General features: G+C 42.8%; 1 protein-coding gene across 1 annotated transcript in view; it reads left to right on the plus strand.

The window, feature by feature from the left end:
- Window positions 1–12,102: 12,102 nt before the first annotated feature.
- CXCL14 (C-X-C motif chemokine ligand 14) overlaps window positions 12,103–19,768 on the plus strand; it is a 34,973-nt gene continuing 27,307 nt past the window's right edge. The window contains exons 1-2 of the mRNA XM_040442236.1: window positions 12,103–12,343; window positions 13,261–13,366. Of these exons, the coding sequence (XP_040298170.1) occupies window positions 12,280–12,343; window positions 13,261–13,366 (170 nt within the window). The 5' untranslated portion in view covers window positions 12,103–12,279. The remainder of the gene's footprint in view (window positions 12,344–13,260; window positions 13,367–19,768) is intronic.

Consider the following 19,768-nt stretch of genomic DNA (forward strand, 5'->3'; position numbering starts at 1 on the left):
TATGAAGTCACTTTGTGGGGCTTACATAATAGAAATCATCCATGAATGACCCCATTTTAGAAACTACACCCCTCAGGAAATTCAAATATTATTTTACAAAGTTTGTTAAAGCTTTAGGTGTTCCACAAGAATTAATGGAAATAGAGGAGATATTTGCAGATTTTCCATCTAATCCATTTTTCTTGTAAGACAGCAAGGGTTAAGAGCAAAACAAAGCTCAATATTTATTTCCACAATTTACAGAAACACCCCATATGTGGTTGCAAACTGCTGTATGAGCACATGGCAGGGCGCAGAAGGGAAGAAGCAACATATGGATTTTGGGGGAAAAAGTGTCCGCATTTTGGAAACTATAGGATAAGGTGACAGTTTTATTGGCACTAGTTTGGGGTACACATGATTTTTGATTGCTCAATATTATGTTTTTAGCGAGGCAAGGTAACAAAAAAATGGCTGCTCTGGCACCATTTTTATTTTTTGTCTTTTACGGCATTCACCTGACAGGATAGATCATGTGTTATTTTTAAAGAGCGGGTTGTTATAGAAGCGACAATACCAAATATGTCTATTTTTATTATCTTGTTTCAGTTTTACATAATAAAGCATTTTTGAAAAAAATAAATAAACAGTTTTTGTGTCTACATTTTCTGAAAGCTATATATTTTTATATTTTTCTGCCGATTGTCTTGTGTAGTCATCGACGAACATCGGCTGGGACGGTTCGTGAACGCGAATGCGTGCTCGCAATCAAAAGCTCGCGAACCACGCATGCGCGGTGGACCACATTGACTTTAATGGCAGGCTAACCTATAAAACCTTCAGGTCATATTTGCAGCGACCAAATACTTACAAGAAGTGCACAAATAGTCCCAGAACATAGACACTGGCTAAAAATTCCCACAAGAAATATGTATTTTAATCAGGGGCCATTTTTATGCGTCTAAAAGGGAAACTCTCAAAAATGTGCCCTGCTGGGGTCTAGAAATGTACACTGCGTGCAGAATTATTAGGCAAATGAGTATTTTGACCACATCATCCTCTTTATGCATGTTGTCTTACTCCAAGCTGTATAGGCTCGAAAGCCTACTACCAATTAAGCATATTAGGTGATGTGCATCTCTGTAATGAGAAGGGGTGTGGTCTAATGACATCAACACCCTATATTAGGTGTGCATAATTATTAGGCAACTTCCTTTCCTTTGGCAAAATGGGTCAAAAGAAGGACTTGACAGGCTCAGAAAAGTCAAAAATAGTGAGATATCTTGCAGAGGGATGCAGCACTCTTAAAATTGCAAAGCTTCTGAAGCGTGATCATCGAACAATCAAGCGTTTCATTCAAAATAGTCAACAGGGTCGCAAGAAGCGTGTGGAAAAACCAAGGCGCAAAATAACTGCCCATGAACTGAGAAAAGTCAAGCGTGCAGCTGCCAAGATGCCACTTGCCACCAGTTTGGCCATATTTCAGAGCTGCAACATCACTGGAGTGCCCAAAAGCACAAGGTGTGCAAAACTCAGAGACATGGCCAAGGTAAGAAAGGCTGAAAGACGACCACCACTGAACAAGACACACAAGCTGAAACGTCAAGACTGGGCCAAGAAATATCTCAAGACTGATTTTTCTAAGGTTTTATGGACTGATGAAATGAGAGTGAGTCTTGATGGGCCAGATGGATGGGCCTGTGGCTGGATTGGTAAAGGGCAGAGAGCTCCAGTCCGACTCAGACGCCAGCAAGGTGGAGGTGGAGTACTGGTTTGGGCTGGTATCATCAAAGATGAGCTTGTGGGGCCTTTTCGGGTTGAGGATGGAGTCAAGCTCAACTCCCAGTCCTACTGCCAGTTTCTGGAAGACACCTTCTTCAAGCAGTGGTACAGGAACAAGTCTGCATCCTTCAAGAAAAACATGATTTTCATGCAGGACAATGCTCCATCACACGCGTCCAAGTACTCCACAGCGTGGCTGGCAAGAAAGGGTATAAAAGAAGAAAATCTAATGACATGGCCTCCTTGTTCACCTGATCTGAACCTTATTGAGAACCTGTGGTCCATCATCAAATGTGAGATTTACAAGGAGGGAAAACAGTACACATCTCTGAACAGTTTCTGGAAGGCTGTGGTTGCTGCTGCACGCAATGTTGATGGTGAACAGATCAAAACACTGACAGAATCCATGGATGGCAGGCTTTTGAGTGTCCTTGCAAAGAAAGGTGGCTATATTGGTCACTGATTTGTTTTTGTTTTGTTTTTTAATGTCAGAAATGTATATTTGTGAATGTTGAGATGTTATATTGGTTTCACTGGTAAAAATAAATAATTGAAGTGGGTATATATTTGTTTTTTGTTAAGTTGCCTAATAATTATGCACAGTAATAGTCACCTGCACACACAGATATCCCCCTAAAATAGCTAAAACTAAAAACAAACTAAAAACTACTTCCAAAAATATTCAGCTTTGATATTAATGAGTTTTTTGGGTTCATTGAGAACATGGTTGTTGTTCAATAATAAAATTAATCCTCAAAAATACAACTTGCCTAATAATTCTGCACTCCCTGTATTATTTTAGGCCACGGGAGTACAGGCCCCAAAATTTTGGCATTCACCTGACAGAAAAGAACTTGTGATGATGTGGCTCGAGGTACATTATGTGGTCACTGGCTAAAAATTTTACTGTAGGCCACTGGAGTACAGGCCCCAAAAATTAGGCATTCACCTGACAGAAAAGGCATTTTATGCCGCTGTATATACATAAGACAAGGACCATTCTTTGTTCTTTGTGGTGACGGATATGTGTGGGCTGGCATGAGGAAATTCAATTACATGTGATGAAAGAGAGTTGCAGAGCAGCACAAACAGACCTCTTGACCCATCTGGAATGCACCAGCCGCGATAGGACCACAGATCCAAGCAGTCCCAGGAATAGTGGTAGATAGCAAAAAAGATTCACAGCAGCATGTCCGGTGTGACTGTTTAATGGGAGCCAAGAGTGCAGACACAAAGGATATGACGTTTCGGCTACGCAGTAGCCTTTATCAAGTACTTGATGAAGGCTACTGTGTATCTGAAACGTTGTATCCTTTGTGTGTGAACTCTTGGCTCCCATTAAACAGTCACACCGGACATGCTGCTGTGAATCTTTTTTGCTATCTACTTCAATTACATGTGGTCATCACAGTTGTTGAATTCCTCCGAGATCCATGCCTCATTCATTTTTAGAAATTTGAGGTAGTCCACACAGTCGTCAGCTAGGTGAGTGCGCTTATCAGTCACGATCCCCCCTGCTGCACTGAGCATCCTTTCGGACAGAACACTCGACAAGGGGCAAGCCAAGAGTTCCATGGCAAATTGTGCCACCTCTGGCCACAGGTCAAGCCTTCACACCCAGTAGTCCAGGGGTTTCTCGCTTCTCAGAGCGTCCACATCGGCTGTTAACCCGATGTAGTCGGACACCTGATGGTCTAGGCATTCCCTGAGGCTTGATTTGGAGGGTGGCTGTCGATGGGTTAGTTGCAAGAATGATCTCATATCCGAAGTGACCAACACATCTTCAAACTGACCTCTTCTTGAAGGTGCGGTAGGATTGGTATCCGCACCTGTTTCGTTGTGGGTGGAAATTCCTCTGACAGCACCCACAACAGCTGAAGGCAACATCTCTCAGAGCAAGGACTGGAAATGCTGCATTCTGCCAGCCCTCTGTGACCCTGGTAACATGTCCACCATTTTGTGTTTGTACCGGGGGTCTAAGTATGTTCCCACCCAGTACTGGTCCTTGCCCTTTATTCTTTTTATACGGGGTCCCTCTTCAAACACTGGAGCATGAAGGCCCCCATTTGCACTAAATTGGAAGTGGTGGAGAGGCCTGGCTCCTGCTCATTGCCTAGGAGAATGTCATCCTCGGTCTCCTCCCCCCATCCACAGACAACACCAGGGATCCCTGAAAAGTTTAAAGACCCCCTCAAAGCCTGCTCTGCTTATTCCTCCTCCTCATCTTCCTAGTCATCATCTTCCTCTGACTCCTCTTCAGACTCCTGCTGGCTTGTCTCAGATGGAGTAGCCCCCCCTGGGAATTCATTCAGCATTGCAACTTCCTTATCTTCCAGCTCCTGCTCCTCGACGGCTTGATCAATGACACAACGCAATGCACGCTCCAGAACAACTAAGGTATGATTTCACTGATGGCACCCTGGTGATCTCATCAAATGGCCGCAGAAGTCTGCATGCGTCGCGCATGAGCAGCCACTGGTGCGGTGAAAAGAAATCAAGCTCCCCAGAACCTGTCCTGCGGCAGAGTTCGTACAGGTAATCATTAACGGCACGTTGCTGCTGGTGCAGCCTATCAAGCATATACAAGGTGGAGTTCCAGCGCGTTGGATTGTCATAAATCAGACATCTGATGGGCAAGTGGTGTCGCCACTGAACGTCAGCAAGGCGAGCCATGGCCGTTTAAGACCTTCTAAAATGGCTAGAGATTTTCCTGGCCTGCCGCAAGACGTCCTGGACCCTGGGGTATTTGGCAACGAATCGCTGCACGACTAAGTTCAGGACGTGTGCCATGCACGGCACGTGTGTAATTTTGCCCTGTTTCAGCGTGCTCAGCAGATTGGCTCTGTTGTCGCACACCACTTTACCAACAGTCGAATTGAGCAAGGTTAGCCACTGATCGGCCTGTGACCGCAGAGCTGAAAGCAGTGAAGGACCGGTGTGGCTCTTGGCTTCCAGGCCCAGCAGCAGCAGCACAGCATGGCAACATCTTACCTGGGACATTGAATACGTTGAGGGGAGCTTGGGGGCGCAACAGATGAGGCGGTAGCAGTGGAAAAGGAGGAGTCAGCAGAGGAGGAGCTGGAGGATGGAGTAGGATGAGGAGAAGAAGAGGCAGGCCTGCATGCATTCCTTGGCTGTAACACCAAATCCACACGGGAGCCACGGGTTACAAGCTTGACGGCCGTCAGAAGGTTCACCCAGTGGGCAGTAAAAGTTATGCATCTTCCCCTCCCGTGTTTGCTAGACCACGTGTCTGTGGTCAGATGTATCTTGACACCGACACTGTGTGCCAGAGATATATTCACCAGCCGCTGAACGTGGCCATATAGCTCTGGGAAGCCCTTCTGGGAGAAATATTTCCTTCCGGGGACCTTCCATTGCGGCATGCCAATGGCCACAAATTTTCAAAAGGCCTCTGAGTCCACCAGTTTATATGGCAGTAGTTGACGGGCTAGCAGTTCCAACACGCCAGCTGTCAGCCGTTGGGCAAGAGGGTTATCCGGCATCATCAAATTTTTCTGCTCGAATATTTGGGCCACGGAAGCCTGCCTTCTGCCAGATAAATGCAACGATGGCACGGTGGTAGGTGCAGTGGAGGACAAATGGGAGGAGAGAGGAGAAGGAGAAGAGGCAGGACTAGGAGCGCAGACTACAGATGGCAACACTATTGTCAGCAGCTGACACGTTAAAAAAAGCCGATACTGTGGAGCCATGTGCCGGCCTCCTGGGAGTGCCAGAAGTGAGAAGTGACCGTGCATGGTGGATGGCTCGCTCCAGATACATTTGCAGTCTGGTTTTTGCCTCCTGTGCCCTGCAAGCTCTGCCTGCTTCTCCTCCCGCTCTGCTGCTCCGTCTCTCCCTCTGAACTCACCTCCTCTTCCTCTCTTGTGTGCACCCACGTTACGTCCCTCGAAACGTCATCATCGTCACCTTCACCACCTCTGACATTTGAGATCTTGGAGTAGGCAGCAACCGTGGGGACCTCCCTCCTTGGGCTGATCTGGGTACTGTCATCAGACCGCTGGGTGGCTACCTCCTCTTCCTCATCAAATTTCAAGAATGACTGCGTATCGATAAGGTCTGGGAATGGATGGGAAGATAATTCCTCTGACTCGCGTGGAGGGGCTATGGTGGTGTATTTGGGGGTGCACACATCAGAAAGTGAGGAGGGTGCAGATACAGAGGATGAGGAGGGTGCAGAAGCGGAAGGCTAAATGAGCCAACTCTGGTGCATCCTTTGACGTAATTGCACGCCCTTTCTCCAACTTCCCACTTAGGCTCCATCCTGTTGAACCTGCCAGACCCCTACCACCCCTGCGGAACAGCCTGCCTCTTCCTCTGCCTGTCATTTTCAAAATGACCCTGTGCCAAAGTTCCTAGAGAAGAACATTATTTGTGGAAGTAGGTATATCGCAGGCCTCAATTAATATTTGGTGGAAACAGGTATATCAAATCCCTTAATCAATATTTTGTGGAAGCAGCTATATCGCAGGCCTCAATCAATATTTGGTGGAAACAGGTATATCGAACCCCTTAATCAGTATTTTGTGGAAGCAGGTATATCGCAGACCTCAATCAATATTTTGTGGAAATAGGTATATTGAAACCCTTAATCTGTATTTTGTGGAAGCAGGTATATCACAGTCCTCAATCAATATTTGGTGTTAACAGGTATATCAAACCCCTTAATCAGTATTTTGTGGAAGCAGGTATATCGCAGGCCTCAATCAATATTTGGTGGAAGCAGGTATATTAAACCCCTTAATCTCTATTTTGTATTTCACCCCTCAATCAGTTTTTTTGGAGCAACAAGTATATCATAGCCATTGCAAATAGTTGTTCCAATAGCGCTTGTCCCTCTTTATAGCTGAGGTATCGCAGCACAACCGCCCACAACTGCTGCACAATACAAATGCACTATATACTTTCTATGTTAGAAAGTATATTATAAGTATATCACACCTATCAATAGCACACCTATAACAGTCCTCAAAAGGACTTTTGTGTCCCTATTAGCTAGCGTTTGGTGTCCCTAACAGACTGTCCCTGTTCCACAAAGCAACCTCTCCCTACATTGGCAAAACACAGAATGTAAAATGGCTGCCAGATCGGGTTCTTTTATAGGGTGGGGGTGTGTCCATGTGCTGAAACATCTCAATTGGCTGTCCCGTCCCACCTGATGGACGTGTCATGGGTCAAAGTTTGGCGCAATGCAAAATAATATGGCGCCGGCGGACATTGCTATCTGTTCACATGTTCGGCGTATAGCGAACGTGCAAAGTTCGCCACAAAACGACCACCGAGCGAACCATAAGGCCATCTCTAGTCTTGTGTAGGGGCTAATTTTTTGCAGAAAGAGTTGACGTTTTTATTTGTAACATTTTTTTGATTATAAGATTATTTTGATTGTTCAATATTATACTTTGTTGCTGCAAGGTGACAAAAATATGGCTGTTTTGGCAGTTTTAATTTTTTTTTTTTTTTTTACAACATTCACCTGACGGGATTGGTTTTGTGGTTTTGTTATATAGCTGGTTGCTATGGACGCAGCAATAACTAACATGTCTATTTTTTATTTTATTTATTTCAGTTTAACACATTAAAAAGCATTTTTGTGTCTCCATTTTATTAAAAAAAATCTGATTTTTTTTTTTCTTCTGCTGATAATCTTGTGTAGGACTTGCTTTTTGAGAGAATAGTTGACGTTTTTGGGGCAAGGTTACCCTGAGATCTTTGCGAGACCTAGGGTTGCCATGGCAGCCATCAGCCCCATGTCACCACAGTGTTGGGAGACGATGGAGAGGCAGAGGGAGCCCCCTCCCTCTGAGATTTTCTTATATGCAGCGGTCAGCGTTGATTGCGGCATATAAGGGGTTAATCTGCCCGCATCAGCATTTACAAAGATGCCAGCGGATACAGCAGGGGCCTGGCTTTCAGTATTGATCGGGTGCACACAGCTCCTACTAGTATATCAATTTACGGAAAGTCACTTTGCCGCTGTAACGTATTAATACATCATATATCGCCAAGGGGTTAATCCGGGTATCCTCCTGTTTGTAAATTTAGAACCTGTGGGTGTACCCAGGGATACTGTCTCACAGATTATACTTTTGCCGTCTTGCTGAGCAGGTATTGGTAGAATTTTATCCTCTCTTTAAACTGTATAAGGAACTTGTACTTGGGGTGTACACTTCAGCAAATTTGGTGCTAAAGGTTAGGATTAGCGTTCAAGGACTGACCTAAATTTAAATGGACAGTAAGTACTTCAGGTTTTTTTTTGTTTTTTTTGGTGGGAGAAGGAAATTATGCATATCACAAAAAAATTCTGAATTGATTTGAATCATGCTTGGGTCATGATCATGTGGTATGGTACAAAACAGCCCCACTCCAATATTGGCTAACTTCTGGAATTTTTTGAAGGCCTATATGTAGCACAAGACCTCCAGATGTCATCATCTTTGCTGCATCTACTGGAGTCCACCTCAGGGGTTGGGCAAATGGTGGCATGGGAATGATTTGCTGAGTATATAAATTAGTTTGTGCCACTATTAAATGTATAAAATCCTCAGTGGAAAAGATTTTGATAAAAATAAGTTTCTGACAGATGAGACACTGTCAATCTGGATTTTCAAGCGGGCCACAAACTCAGGGACTACTCTGTGGCCTGCCTCAGCTGTTTTCCAAGGTCACAATCTTGAGTGTCCCTCGTAACTGGATGAGGAAAAGGAGGAGGAAGAGGACAGGAGCAATAAGGACATTTGCCTCCTCAGCTGAATACATTCTTTGGGATGATTGGGGCCTTTTTATTTTTATAGGGGTTTGTACAAAGGGTGTTCAGTAAGTTATCTACCCCAGCATGTTCTTTCAGTGTTTGAGAGCAGAGTTTTTCTGTGCAGGTTGAGACATGTCTGAACATGCAACACACACAGTAGCAGTTCAGTCTGATGAAAGCACTGGAAGTGACAGGATGGCAAGTGCAGTACAATGTAAGTCTATAAAGAAAGTGGGGAATTTGGAACCTCGTTCCGTGATTAAATTCCTTTCAAAAGAAGCCTAAAGAAATCCATGAAAGGATAATTACTGTATATGGTGATGATGTATCTTCCTACTACCAAGTAAAGTTTAAATGGGGTAGGGAATCAATTGAAGATAACCCTCGTTCAGGGTGACTTGTTAAAGCATCTTCAGAAGAAGTGTGCTGTAAAGTGAAGGCCATGATTTTGGAAAATTGTCAGGTCAAAGTCAGTGTTATAGCTCATGAATTAGACATTTCAGTTGGAACAGTTCCTAGTATCATTCATGATGTTTTGATGTCAAAGGTCAGTTCCCAACGGGTGCCATGAAAGTTGACGCCTGAGTAAGAGACTTGTCACAAGCAATTTAGCCAAGAGAATTTAGACATGCTTAGAGAAAATCCAGGAGACATCTATTCTAGAATTATTATAGGTGATGAAACATGATCCTCAGAGGAAACAAGAGTCCATTCAATGGAAGCACAAGGGGCCACCAACTCCAAAGGAATTTTGTATGCATCGGTTAGCTGGAAATATCACAGCAACAGTTGTTTGGGATACAGAAGGCATTATATTACTAGAATTCATACCACACAGGACAACAATTACTGGAGACACCTATGCTTCAACAATGAAGGCATTACATGAGGCAATCAAAGAGAAATGCTGTGGGAAGTTGTCAGCAGGTATGTTTCTGCTTCATAACAATGCGCCATCTCACAGGTCTCGCAAATCACAAGCTGCTATCAGGGAATGCGGCTTAATTGAGCTTAACCATCTACCCTACAGTCCAGATCTGGCTATTAGTGATTACTTTCTTATTCGGAACCTGAAGAAATTTCCGCGTGGGCAACAATTTCCTGATGATAATACAGTCAATAAGGCGGTAACAGGGTTCCTGCAGCAGCAAGAAGTCTCCTATTCTGAGAACATCCAACCACTGGAGACTAAAGAGAATATGTGTGCTGAAGTCAAGGGGGATTACATTGAAAAGTATTACGTTCAGTTTTCTCAGAACAGTTTGTTTTCATATTCAAAATTGAACATCCTTCGAAAATGTGTATGATTCACAGGGGTCTGTATGTAGTGCTTTTGCAGGGGGTATAATACATTTGAATTAAAATTTTGAATGAGAAAGAGAAAAAAAAATTGGAAAACCGAAAAACTTAAACGGATGGCCCACCATATATCAAAAGTACACAAGATTGAGGTAAAATCGATGAGAGAGAGATAAGGGGAGGGATATGGTGTTAGAAGATGGCAGGGAAGTACCCAGAACAGGGAGTATCTGCAAATGGTTTGTTATATAATGTTATGTAATGTATCATTTATTGTTATGTTATGTATTATACCCAGCATAGCTGTGAATGGATGCCATAACCAGGGTTAATAATCCTCATTCAGCCCTTGCAGGAGGTTGGGTAGGGATCCAGGATCTATCCCAAGCTCAGTTAGGAAGTTTTAGGTGAGATTTTTTTTTTGGGAGGAAGGAAGCAATGACCTATGTTTTTTGTCCTTAGACGTCAAGTTCCAGAGACGAGCAGATGTCTGTGTGAATTAGTGCAAGATCAACATAAAAAGAGAGAAAGAGGAGACACTGTTGGGGGACACTGTTAAGACACCCTTAATATTTGGACACATCCTGACCGGACATACCTTCAAACCCCTGTATCCCATAGTGGACACTACAGCCATTATTGGCATAGTACTGTTGGCTGCCATAAAATCTACTGAGAGAGACTTTACCATGATAGAGAGGAAAGAGGGCCATAACTACTAACCATGTCTAAAGAGAACTGTACCATGTACAGTTGGAGCTGTGATTGCTATAGTTGGATGTACTACAACTCCCATTTTGCACTTCAGTAAAGCTAGATTTTTACTCTTCTATAACTGGACTGGTTTTCTGACTCCTACACCATACACTGGTTATTACACTCCACACACCCTGCCTTGCACTCATCCAAACATCTAACACCAAGGGCACCCCAGGTACCATCAGGCAGGAGTCCTAAAATCAGCCTGTGCTCCAAGGGAAGAAAGGGTGCCACCTCCTCTCACTACATGGCCCTAGGGAGCAACGGTGTGACAAAGCCACCATGATTGACTGCACATTTACCGCCATATGGTACCTCTCTAACAACACTACATTACAGAGTTATTCTACCCTAGAAGAAACACTTCTATATTAGAATGTATCCATAGTATGGCATCTAATGGAGCATGCTTTCTTTTCCATCAGAGTGATGCAAAACCTGACAGAAAGATACTTATTTATGTACTGTAGGTACATTTTGGGTGCCTTATTCTGGTTCTGTTCAGCTTTGAGGTTGCTTGGGATGACAGTACTCCTCACAGAGGCCGACTGAGGACTTAAGGTGGCCTTGGAAAAAAAAAATACTAAAAGTGGCTCCATGTTGTAGGTGGGTCCAAGTTGATATTAGGCAGGACCAATATAAGTAGTCAGGACCCACATAGGCATGCAGAGCCATGAATACCATAGTACAGCACAAAATACTGCCCCAGGGGAGAACCAAATACACAATGCAGCATAAAATACTACCTGAGGAAGGCAAAGCAGTTCAATGCAAGAGGGCACTTTCTTCTGCTGGCCAGAAGAAAGTACCAGATGATCCTAGCACCCAACCAGCAGCTCTGAGGAGGGCTTGGGCGGTTCCTAGGACATTGGCCCACCAGGAAATTTCCCGTAGGGTCTATGGTCAGTCTGACCTTGGCTCCCCCAGCACATGAGCATTGCCTAAAATCAAAAAGTCACCAGTAAATATAAATTCTTGTATTGTCCTTCTCTGTTAGATTCCATGAATTTTCTAGTTCCGATACATCTCATTGAATTGCTGCCTTTCCTCAGAAACTCGGTCTCATTAACCTCTAGGAATAAGAATACAGCAAACAGATAATGACGACGGGCTTTCCTAGAAACAAATATAACTAATAAACCACTCAGAAGAATCTTTTACCAGGAAAGCCCTGGAATTTTTATATTTTTGAGATTTGGAAAATTGAAAATTACGGTAAAAGTTTTTTATTTGATTTTACAGTGTGTTTTGACATTAGTTACACATTGTTTTATATAACATTATGTTATTCTGACTTCTGACATGAGAATCCGGAGAAACATCTAATCTACAGAAATGTTTTCACTGAAAGAACAAAGAAAAAAATGTATGATGGATTAGTTACAAAATGATTCCCTCTAGTCTTCACTTCACCCCTTCCACAGAACAGGGCAGAGTAAGCAACAAATCTCCACCCTCCAAACAGTGAAGAAATTGCAGTGAGTAGTTTGGTTGCTATGCATGTTAATGACTTTGCACCCTGGGCTGTAGGATCTGTTTTAAAAGAGGACAGGCGAGGAAGGCGAGCCTCACATTGGAGGTGGATTCTGTTAAGGCAGGACAGAGGCACTGAGCGAGCCACCAGAGAATACAGGAGGGCACCCTGAACCAAACCACCTCTTCAGCAATAAGACAAGAGCGGTAGGGACATGAAACCCTTTGTAGCAGCTTTCCTTCTCCTTCTCCTAGCTGTGTGCACACTACATGTGGAAGGTGAGATTTATTATCCTTACTGATTGTTTACAGATCTTATCTACAGATATAGCAGAGCTGAGTTTGCCAATGAACTGCTCATTTTTCTCTGAGTTGAGATATCAGACAGCAAACTCATTTCTACCCATATCCCCATAATAAAATAGCTATTTTTTCTTACCTTAATTGATTACATGCGGAATATGTTCAGGACCAGGACCGGGCACCTGTAGTTATACCTGGCTTATGTTGTGACAGAGAGGACTTGTATTTCAGTAATCTTTAGGGCTCATGCACACAAACGTATTTTCTATCCGCTTCTATCCCGTTTTTGTTGCGGACCTTATGCGGAACCGTTCACTTCAATGGGTCCGCAAAAACAACGGAAGGTACTCCGTGTGCATTCTGTTTCCGTATTTCCGTTCCGCAAAATAGTAGTGTATGTGCTATTATTGTCCGCAAATCACGTTCCGAGGTCCCATTCAAGTCAATGGGTCCGCAAAAAATATGGAACACATCCGTATGTCATCCGTATTTCATCCGTATTTTGTGGATCCATACTGTAGAAATGCTATGTGCTCAGGTGATTAATAAACGGATCGCATACGGAAACCATAGGGATATGTTTTGTGGAATAACGGAATGGAAGAGGACTTAAATCAGAGAAAAAAAAATCAGATACGGAACAACGTATTCGTTAAAAAACGGACCGCAAAACAACAACGGCCGTGTGCATGAGCCCTAAGGCTGATACTGCCATTAATTACATTACAACATGAGAAAAGTTTATGTTCTTTATTACAAGTTTCTTGTCTTGTGACCCTGTATTCTATTAAATGCTGTATTTGGGCAGTTGGTTGAGCTAGGAAAAATGTATGGTAACATCAGAAACTATCACTTTGTCTTCCTGCATTCATGTCCTAATTCTTTTCGTCCAGGATCAAAATGCAAATGTTCCAGAAAGGGTCCGAAAATAAGATTTTCTGATGTGCAAAAACTGGAAATCAAACCAAGGCATCCATACTGCGAGGAGAAGATGGTCATGTATGTAATTCCATTAATTTACTGCATGCTGCTTGCAGATTAGCAGAGCTGAATTCTTCATTTAACTCTTTGTGTCACATAAATTACGTTTTTGAGTTTAAAAAAATGTAAAATCCTTCAGCAGTCCTACATGAAACCACATTCAACTGGTTTTTATTTGTTCCAAATGACTGAACAGTCTTCTAGATCTGACAAACTCAGCTCTGCTACATCCCTACATATGATTCCCATACATGGACTTATGCATATAATTTATAAAGTCTCATTTAGAAAGTGCACAGGTTGTATGTGGGGTTAATCAGTATGTAGCAGAGCTAAGTTTGTTATTTAATTTTGGGACTGCATGGTTTGAGTATCACAATTAGGATTTCTGAGTAGGTTTATATGGTATAAATCCACAGATGACATATTGTGTTATCATGATGAGTTGTACCAAATGACATATTCGTCTCTGCTACATCTGTAATACATGGTATACTATAGGAATATAATACAATATTATACTTGTAGTGCCTATGAAATAAAATGGAAGTTCACAATATTGGGCTGTAAAAGAAGTGGAATATTGTACATCAGACATCACCAACCTCTGGCACGCCAGCTGTTGTGAAACTACAACTCCCAGCAATCTCCATTCACTTCTATAGAACAGCTAAGCAAGTGTGCATGCTGGGAGTCACAGTTTCACCACAAGTGGAGGTTGCTGATCCTTGTTTTACATGGTGGGACCTGAGATGTGACAGGCGTTACAATCATCCCTGGTCTGTGGAGAAGAATGCATTGTAATTAGTGGGCAAATTCCAAACCAAAAAAAACTATAGCTAAGGCTGAAATTCCATCTTTGGTTACTAACTTGAAGTGACATTACAGACTCAATAACGCTTGTCATCCCTCTTTCTCAGACGTATTATCGGTTTATTGGGAATTAATTTCTGCCCCATTTCACCAAAATAGTCTAGAGCAAATTCTCATAGTAAGGGCTCATGCACACAAATGTATTTTCTTTCCGCTTCCGTTCCGTTAATTTTGGGGACCATATGCGGAACCATTCACTTCAATGAGTCCGCAAAAACAACGGAAGGTACTCCGTGTGCATTCTGTTTCCGTATTTTCGTTCTGAAAAAAAGTAGTGCATGTCCTATTATTGTCCACAAATCACGGTCCGAGGCCCCATTCAAGTCAATGGGTCCGCAAAAAATACGGAATGCACACGGAACACATCTGTATGTCATCCGTATTTTGTGGATCCATACTGTAGAAATGCTATGCCCAGCCCACATTGCTCATGTGTTTGGTGATTAATAAGTTACTGTTTCCGATCTGCAAAAAAACGGATCACATACGGAAACCATATGGATATGTTTTGTGGAGTAACGGAACGGAAGAAGACTTAAATCAGAGGGAAAAAAAAGCTTCTGATACGAATCCGCAAAAAACGGTCTGCAAAACAACAACGGTCGTGTGCATGAGCCCTAAGACTGTTGATTTTTAGCACTAAGATGCATGGGTGTCTAGATATAGCAGTGATGAGTGTGACGATGCACTAGTAATGAGCTGGAAGTTCAGTATTTGATATCTGTGGTTTAAAGGGAATCTGTCACCTAGAGAATCGATATTAAACCCAGAGTATGTCCTTATAGTACTTCATACCTTCTTTCCTTATTTACAATGAGCTTGTATTATATCTTCATAAAATCCACTTTAATCCATATGCTAATGAGGCATTAAGGTGCCCAGAGGGACGCTACTTTCATTCAAAGGTGCCCAGGAACGCCCCCATCGAGTGCCCAGGCCTGCCCCACTACATAGCCCTAGCACACCGCTCTCTGCACTCATGCACTACTCCCCCAGCAGCGCCGTTGCCGCCCCACCCATTACAAGCAGCCAATAATCCCGCCCACCCTTTCCCTTCAGCATAGCCAACAGACGCGGTGCCGAATACTGCCTGCACTCTTCCTGTTCAACTGAGGGCATCAACTTCAACTGTTGTACTTGGCATGTGCCAAAAACATCACTGGGCCCAGTCAAGGGAAAGGGTGTGTGTGTGTGGTGGGGGGTTTATTGGCTGCTAGTGATGGAGGGGGCGGCAACGGCGCTGCTGGGGGAGTAGTGTATGAGCAGAGAGAGAGGCGTGCTTGGGCTGTGTAGGGAGGTGGTCCTGGGCACTCAATGGGGGCGTTCCTGGGCACCTTTCAATGAAAATAATGCCCTACTGAGAACTTTAATGCCTCATTAGCATGTGGATTAAAGTGGATTTTATGAAGATATAATGCAAGCTCCAAAGAAAAAGAAATGCACATGGAAAGAAGGTATGAAGTACTATAAGGACATACTTTGGGTTTAATATTGACTCTCTGGGCGACAGATTCCCTTTAAGGACAGAAGGTAAACTCACTAAGATATAACAGTGCACAAAGGAAGCAGTTAAAGGTGTTGTTTGCTCTTAAGAACAGCCTTTACTTTATTAGGACTTATGGGGACTGTACAGAAGGAGGACATCTTGGCTTATCTAGAGCAGAAAGTAACTATGAAGTAACTATCTTTCCCTGGAAGACTGCATTTATCTGTGTGCTTTATGATGATCCACTGGTCTGAACAGTCAGTGGCCCGTGGTAGCTAGCCACTAAAGGAAGCAGTCCTTAGACAACGTTATAAGGATGCAGTTTTGTGGTGGTTTTCATTGGATTTCTAGAGGCCAGGAGTGAATACAAAAGAGAGGAGAGGTATTAGTCTCTCTCTGACATTTTTCCTTCTGCTTGGCATTAGCTAAAAAAATACATCAAAAGCTGCCACAAAAAACCTTAGAGAAAATTCATGCCCTCCTTATTCTTCATCCACCTACGTCTACAAGATATGAGTAACTGTTGGATCTAAACACGTCTGCAACATCCTAAAAATATTATGTGATGAGAGACAAAAAAAGGTAACCTCTGCTGCAACAGTATAAACAGGTAAAACAGCATCAGTGTTGTCCGCTATGGTAATAAGGGGAAAAACACAATTGATGAGTTTCTCTTCTGCTGCAGTTTATTTTACTATCACATTCAGAGATGGCAGTTTAAAGGGTTTCTGTCACCTGAAAAATGGGTATTAAGCTGGCTGACATGTCTATAGCTGAACATAACTATATTAGTGCCATCTCACTGCCTGCTGCCGTTATTGAGAGAAACAAACTGTTATAATATGCTAATTAGCCTTTAGGAGCAGGGGGGGGGGGGGTGTTGCCCCTGCTCCTAGAGGCTCCGTTCTCCCGCCTCTGCCCACGCCCTGCTACACTAGATTGACTGGATCGGGCATCGTTGGTCTCCTACCTCCAGCCGTGTCTGCAGTGTAACTCTCGCGCCGTTCAGTATTTGGCGCAGGTGCAGTGAGCAAGCTGGCAGATGGCGAGCGGCCTTCACTCACTGCGCCTGCACCGAATACTGAACGGCACGAGATTTACACTGCAGACAGGGCTGGAGGTAGGAGACCAATGATACCTGCCCCTGTCAATCTAGTGTAGCAGTGCGTGGCCAGAGCCGGGAGAATGGAGCCTCTAGGAGCAGGGGCAACACCCCCCCTGCTCCTAAAGGCTAATTAGCATATTATAACAGTTTGTTTTTCTCAATAATGTCGGCAGGAAGTGAGATGGCACTAATATAGTTACGTTCAGCTGACATGAGCACATCGCTAATGTCAGCCAGCTTAATACCCATTTTTCAGGTGACAGAAGCCTTTAAAATGATAAAACTAATCAGTATGACTTGTATTATGCATGTATAGACAATCTGTGGAGACTTTTTTTTTTGTTTTTGGTGCATTACACAGATGATACAATAAATCTATGTAGTTATGCTTGGTTATCAAAGCACATAAAAATGGAGTGTGTGAATGTATATATATATATAAATATATATATAGTTTGTCAATTTAGAAAGACAACCCATGTACTAAATAAAGTTTTAGAACAACCTCAGTTAACTGTAATCACTGTCATTGTGAAGTGGAAATATCTAGAAGTGACAGCAGTTTATCAGTGATTTCCCTACACTATACTCTCTGGAACTTTCACATACTACATATTGGTGAGTTCTCCTGTCAGGCTGCTCAACCATGATGGTATATCATAGGCAAGATGACACCATTACTCTCTATAGTTGTGTGTATGGACCAGCCCTGCTCATATTCTAGGAAAGCTTGCTGGCAGCCATTTTAAATTAGTCCCTCCCAGAGAACCCCTTTGCAACCTCATTATTAGTGCGTTTTTAGAAGTTCTATGGACTGGGCACAATGCCCAAACAGTAGCGTATTTAGGTAAATGATTATAGAGGCTCACCCACATGCAGGTAGGGATAGGTGCTCTTGTCGGATTTGACCCAAAATCAAGTGTACAGAACAATGAATAAAGAGCGACAGGCACTCAACTTCTGGAGCCACATCGAGAGGTTATGTATAAAATAAATATATATTTGTTAAGTGGTATTGCCTAAAAGATCTCCTAACACTAGGTAATACAATGTATCGAAATCAAATGGAATCGTGAAGTAAAAACAATATATCAAAAGTACATAAACAATGTATCAAAATCGGATAAAAACAATGTATCTCGATCTATGCGTATAGATTGGAGAATAGACTAAATATAGTACACCTATATTGTTCCTGCAGCGTAAAATAGTAAAAGGTGGAATCATAGACGTGGTTTCTAATGTTTAAGCCAAAAAAGATGCAGTCCGCATAAGAATATTCCTGGACGTAAGGTATAGATCCACACAGTTGGTTCCCCTTTGCAAAAGGTTTCTTTATATCAACCTATCTTCCGGAGGATATAATATCATCCGGATAGGTGTGGAGTAGTTTAAATATGTCAGTGCTATTACACACTTGCAGTCAGCTATGTGCCAATACTCCTTAGAATATATATATATATATATATATATATATATATATAGTACACCTTGACTGATTGCAGGTCAGATGGTTCAACCTGGCGGCTGGAAACTAAGGTGCCTGTTCAGTTGCGGCACACTCCCCTTAAGTAAATTGCCTTGTGTTGGTATAACACTTATCCCTTTGTACCTTAGGTGAAAATGTCATATGGTACCGCTGCTGTGTGGCGTCCCACGCAGCAGCCGGTATCTGGTTGTCTATTACCTCCTTCCTAAAGACCGTTCCGAACAAAGTAGTTCACCTCACGGCTGCGCTGAGTACACTAGTCTGAGAGCAGTGGTCGGGGTTTGGCATCCCACGTGGTCAGGGTTTGGCGTCCCACGTGTTTGAGGAATTAGTCTCTGGTACGGTCTTATCCTCAGTGTGAGGGGGAAATTCGTATGTTGCTTGTCTGTCAGAGCAAATCTTCTACTTCTTCGTAGGGCGCTCTTCTAGTTCATATCCATGGATATCAGGTCGTGTGTTTTGGGGTGCATATAAGGCTTCTTTAACCATACGCATTTCAGAGTGTCAACTCACTCCTTCCTCAGTGGTTAACTATGTCCACCTCTTAAACCCACTTATATAGTCAGCTGAATAATCATCATCACAGTTCCTTGGGCTATCTCAAAGTTACGTACTGGATCACACCCCGTTCCTTATATGTTTCTTGATTATCTTTCTTGGTCAAAACAGTCCAATTGGAAAAACTGTTCCATAGGGTATGTTTACCGTAATGAACTGCGGCCTCACGCAAAAAAAACGCACTTGCAGTTTTGATGCATTTTCTTGTATTTTGGCATCTGGCTTCATATCCAGGTTTGCTTTTTACAAGCTTAATGGTGTGAATGTTTTTCCACATTAAGGGAGATCATATTGGACACAAATGAATATGTTACTTCTCCCTATGATGACATATTCTTTAAAGTGTAGGAAGCCGCACCGCTTATGTACACAATATAGAACTGTCCATGTTAAGAGCTCATTATTAAAACATGTTACTAAAAAATATTTTGCTAAAAAATATATTGCTAAAAATATAAAGCTAAAAAATCTATATAGATGCATAGAACTTTGTTTATGGAATGATTACAACATAGGTGGCAAAACTAGTCATCTATAAAATGTTGGGGATAAATTGTCCCGCATATCACTTAGTTGTGTCGTTTTCTCTCGGTATATGATCAATTGGGGTATTGTGGGGGTGCATACTTCAGGGCATATTGAGGACGCCAACCCCTCGTCAAGGGAAGATCGGAATGCTGGTAAAACAGTCTGACGCCGATCTCCCGTCGACGGGGGGCAATCGCCCGGAAACCTGGCAGGGGTAAATTAATTTGGTATAAGTGTGAGGGCATGCCACTTAATAAATATATATTTATACATAATCTCTTGGTGTGGTTCCAGAAGTTGAGTGCCTGTCGCTCTTTATTCAATGACCAAACAGTGAGTTACACTGTTGGCCTGTGTCCACCTCTGTTCTGCTTTCCTGGG

The sequence above is a fragment of the Bufo bufo genome, chromosome 1 (genome assembly GCF_905171765.1).
Source record: "Bufo bufo chromosome 1, aBufBuf1.1, whole genome shotgun sequence".
Lineage (NCBI taxonomy): Eukaryota > Metazoa > Chordata > Amphibia > Anura > Bufonidae > Bufo > Bufo bufo.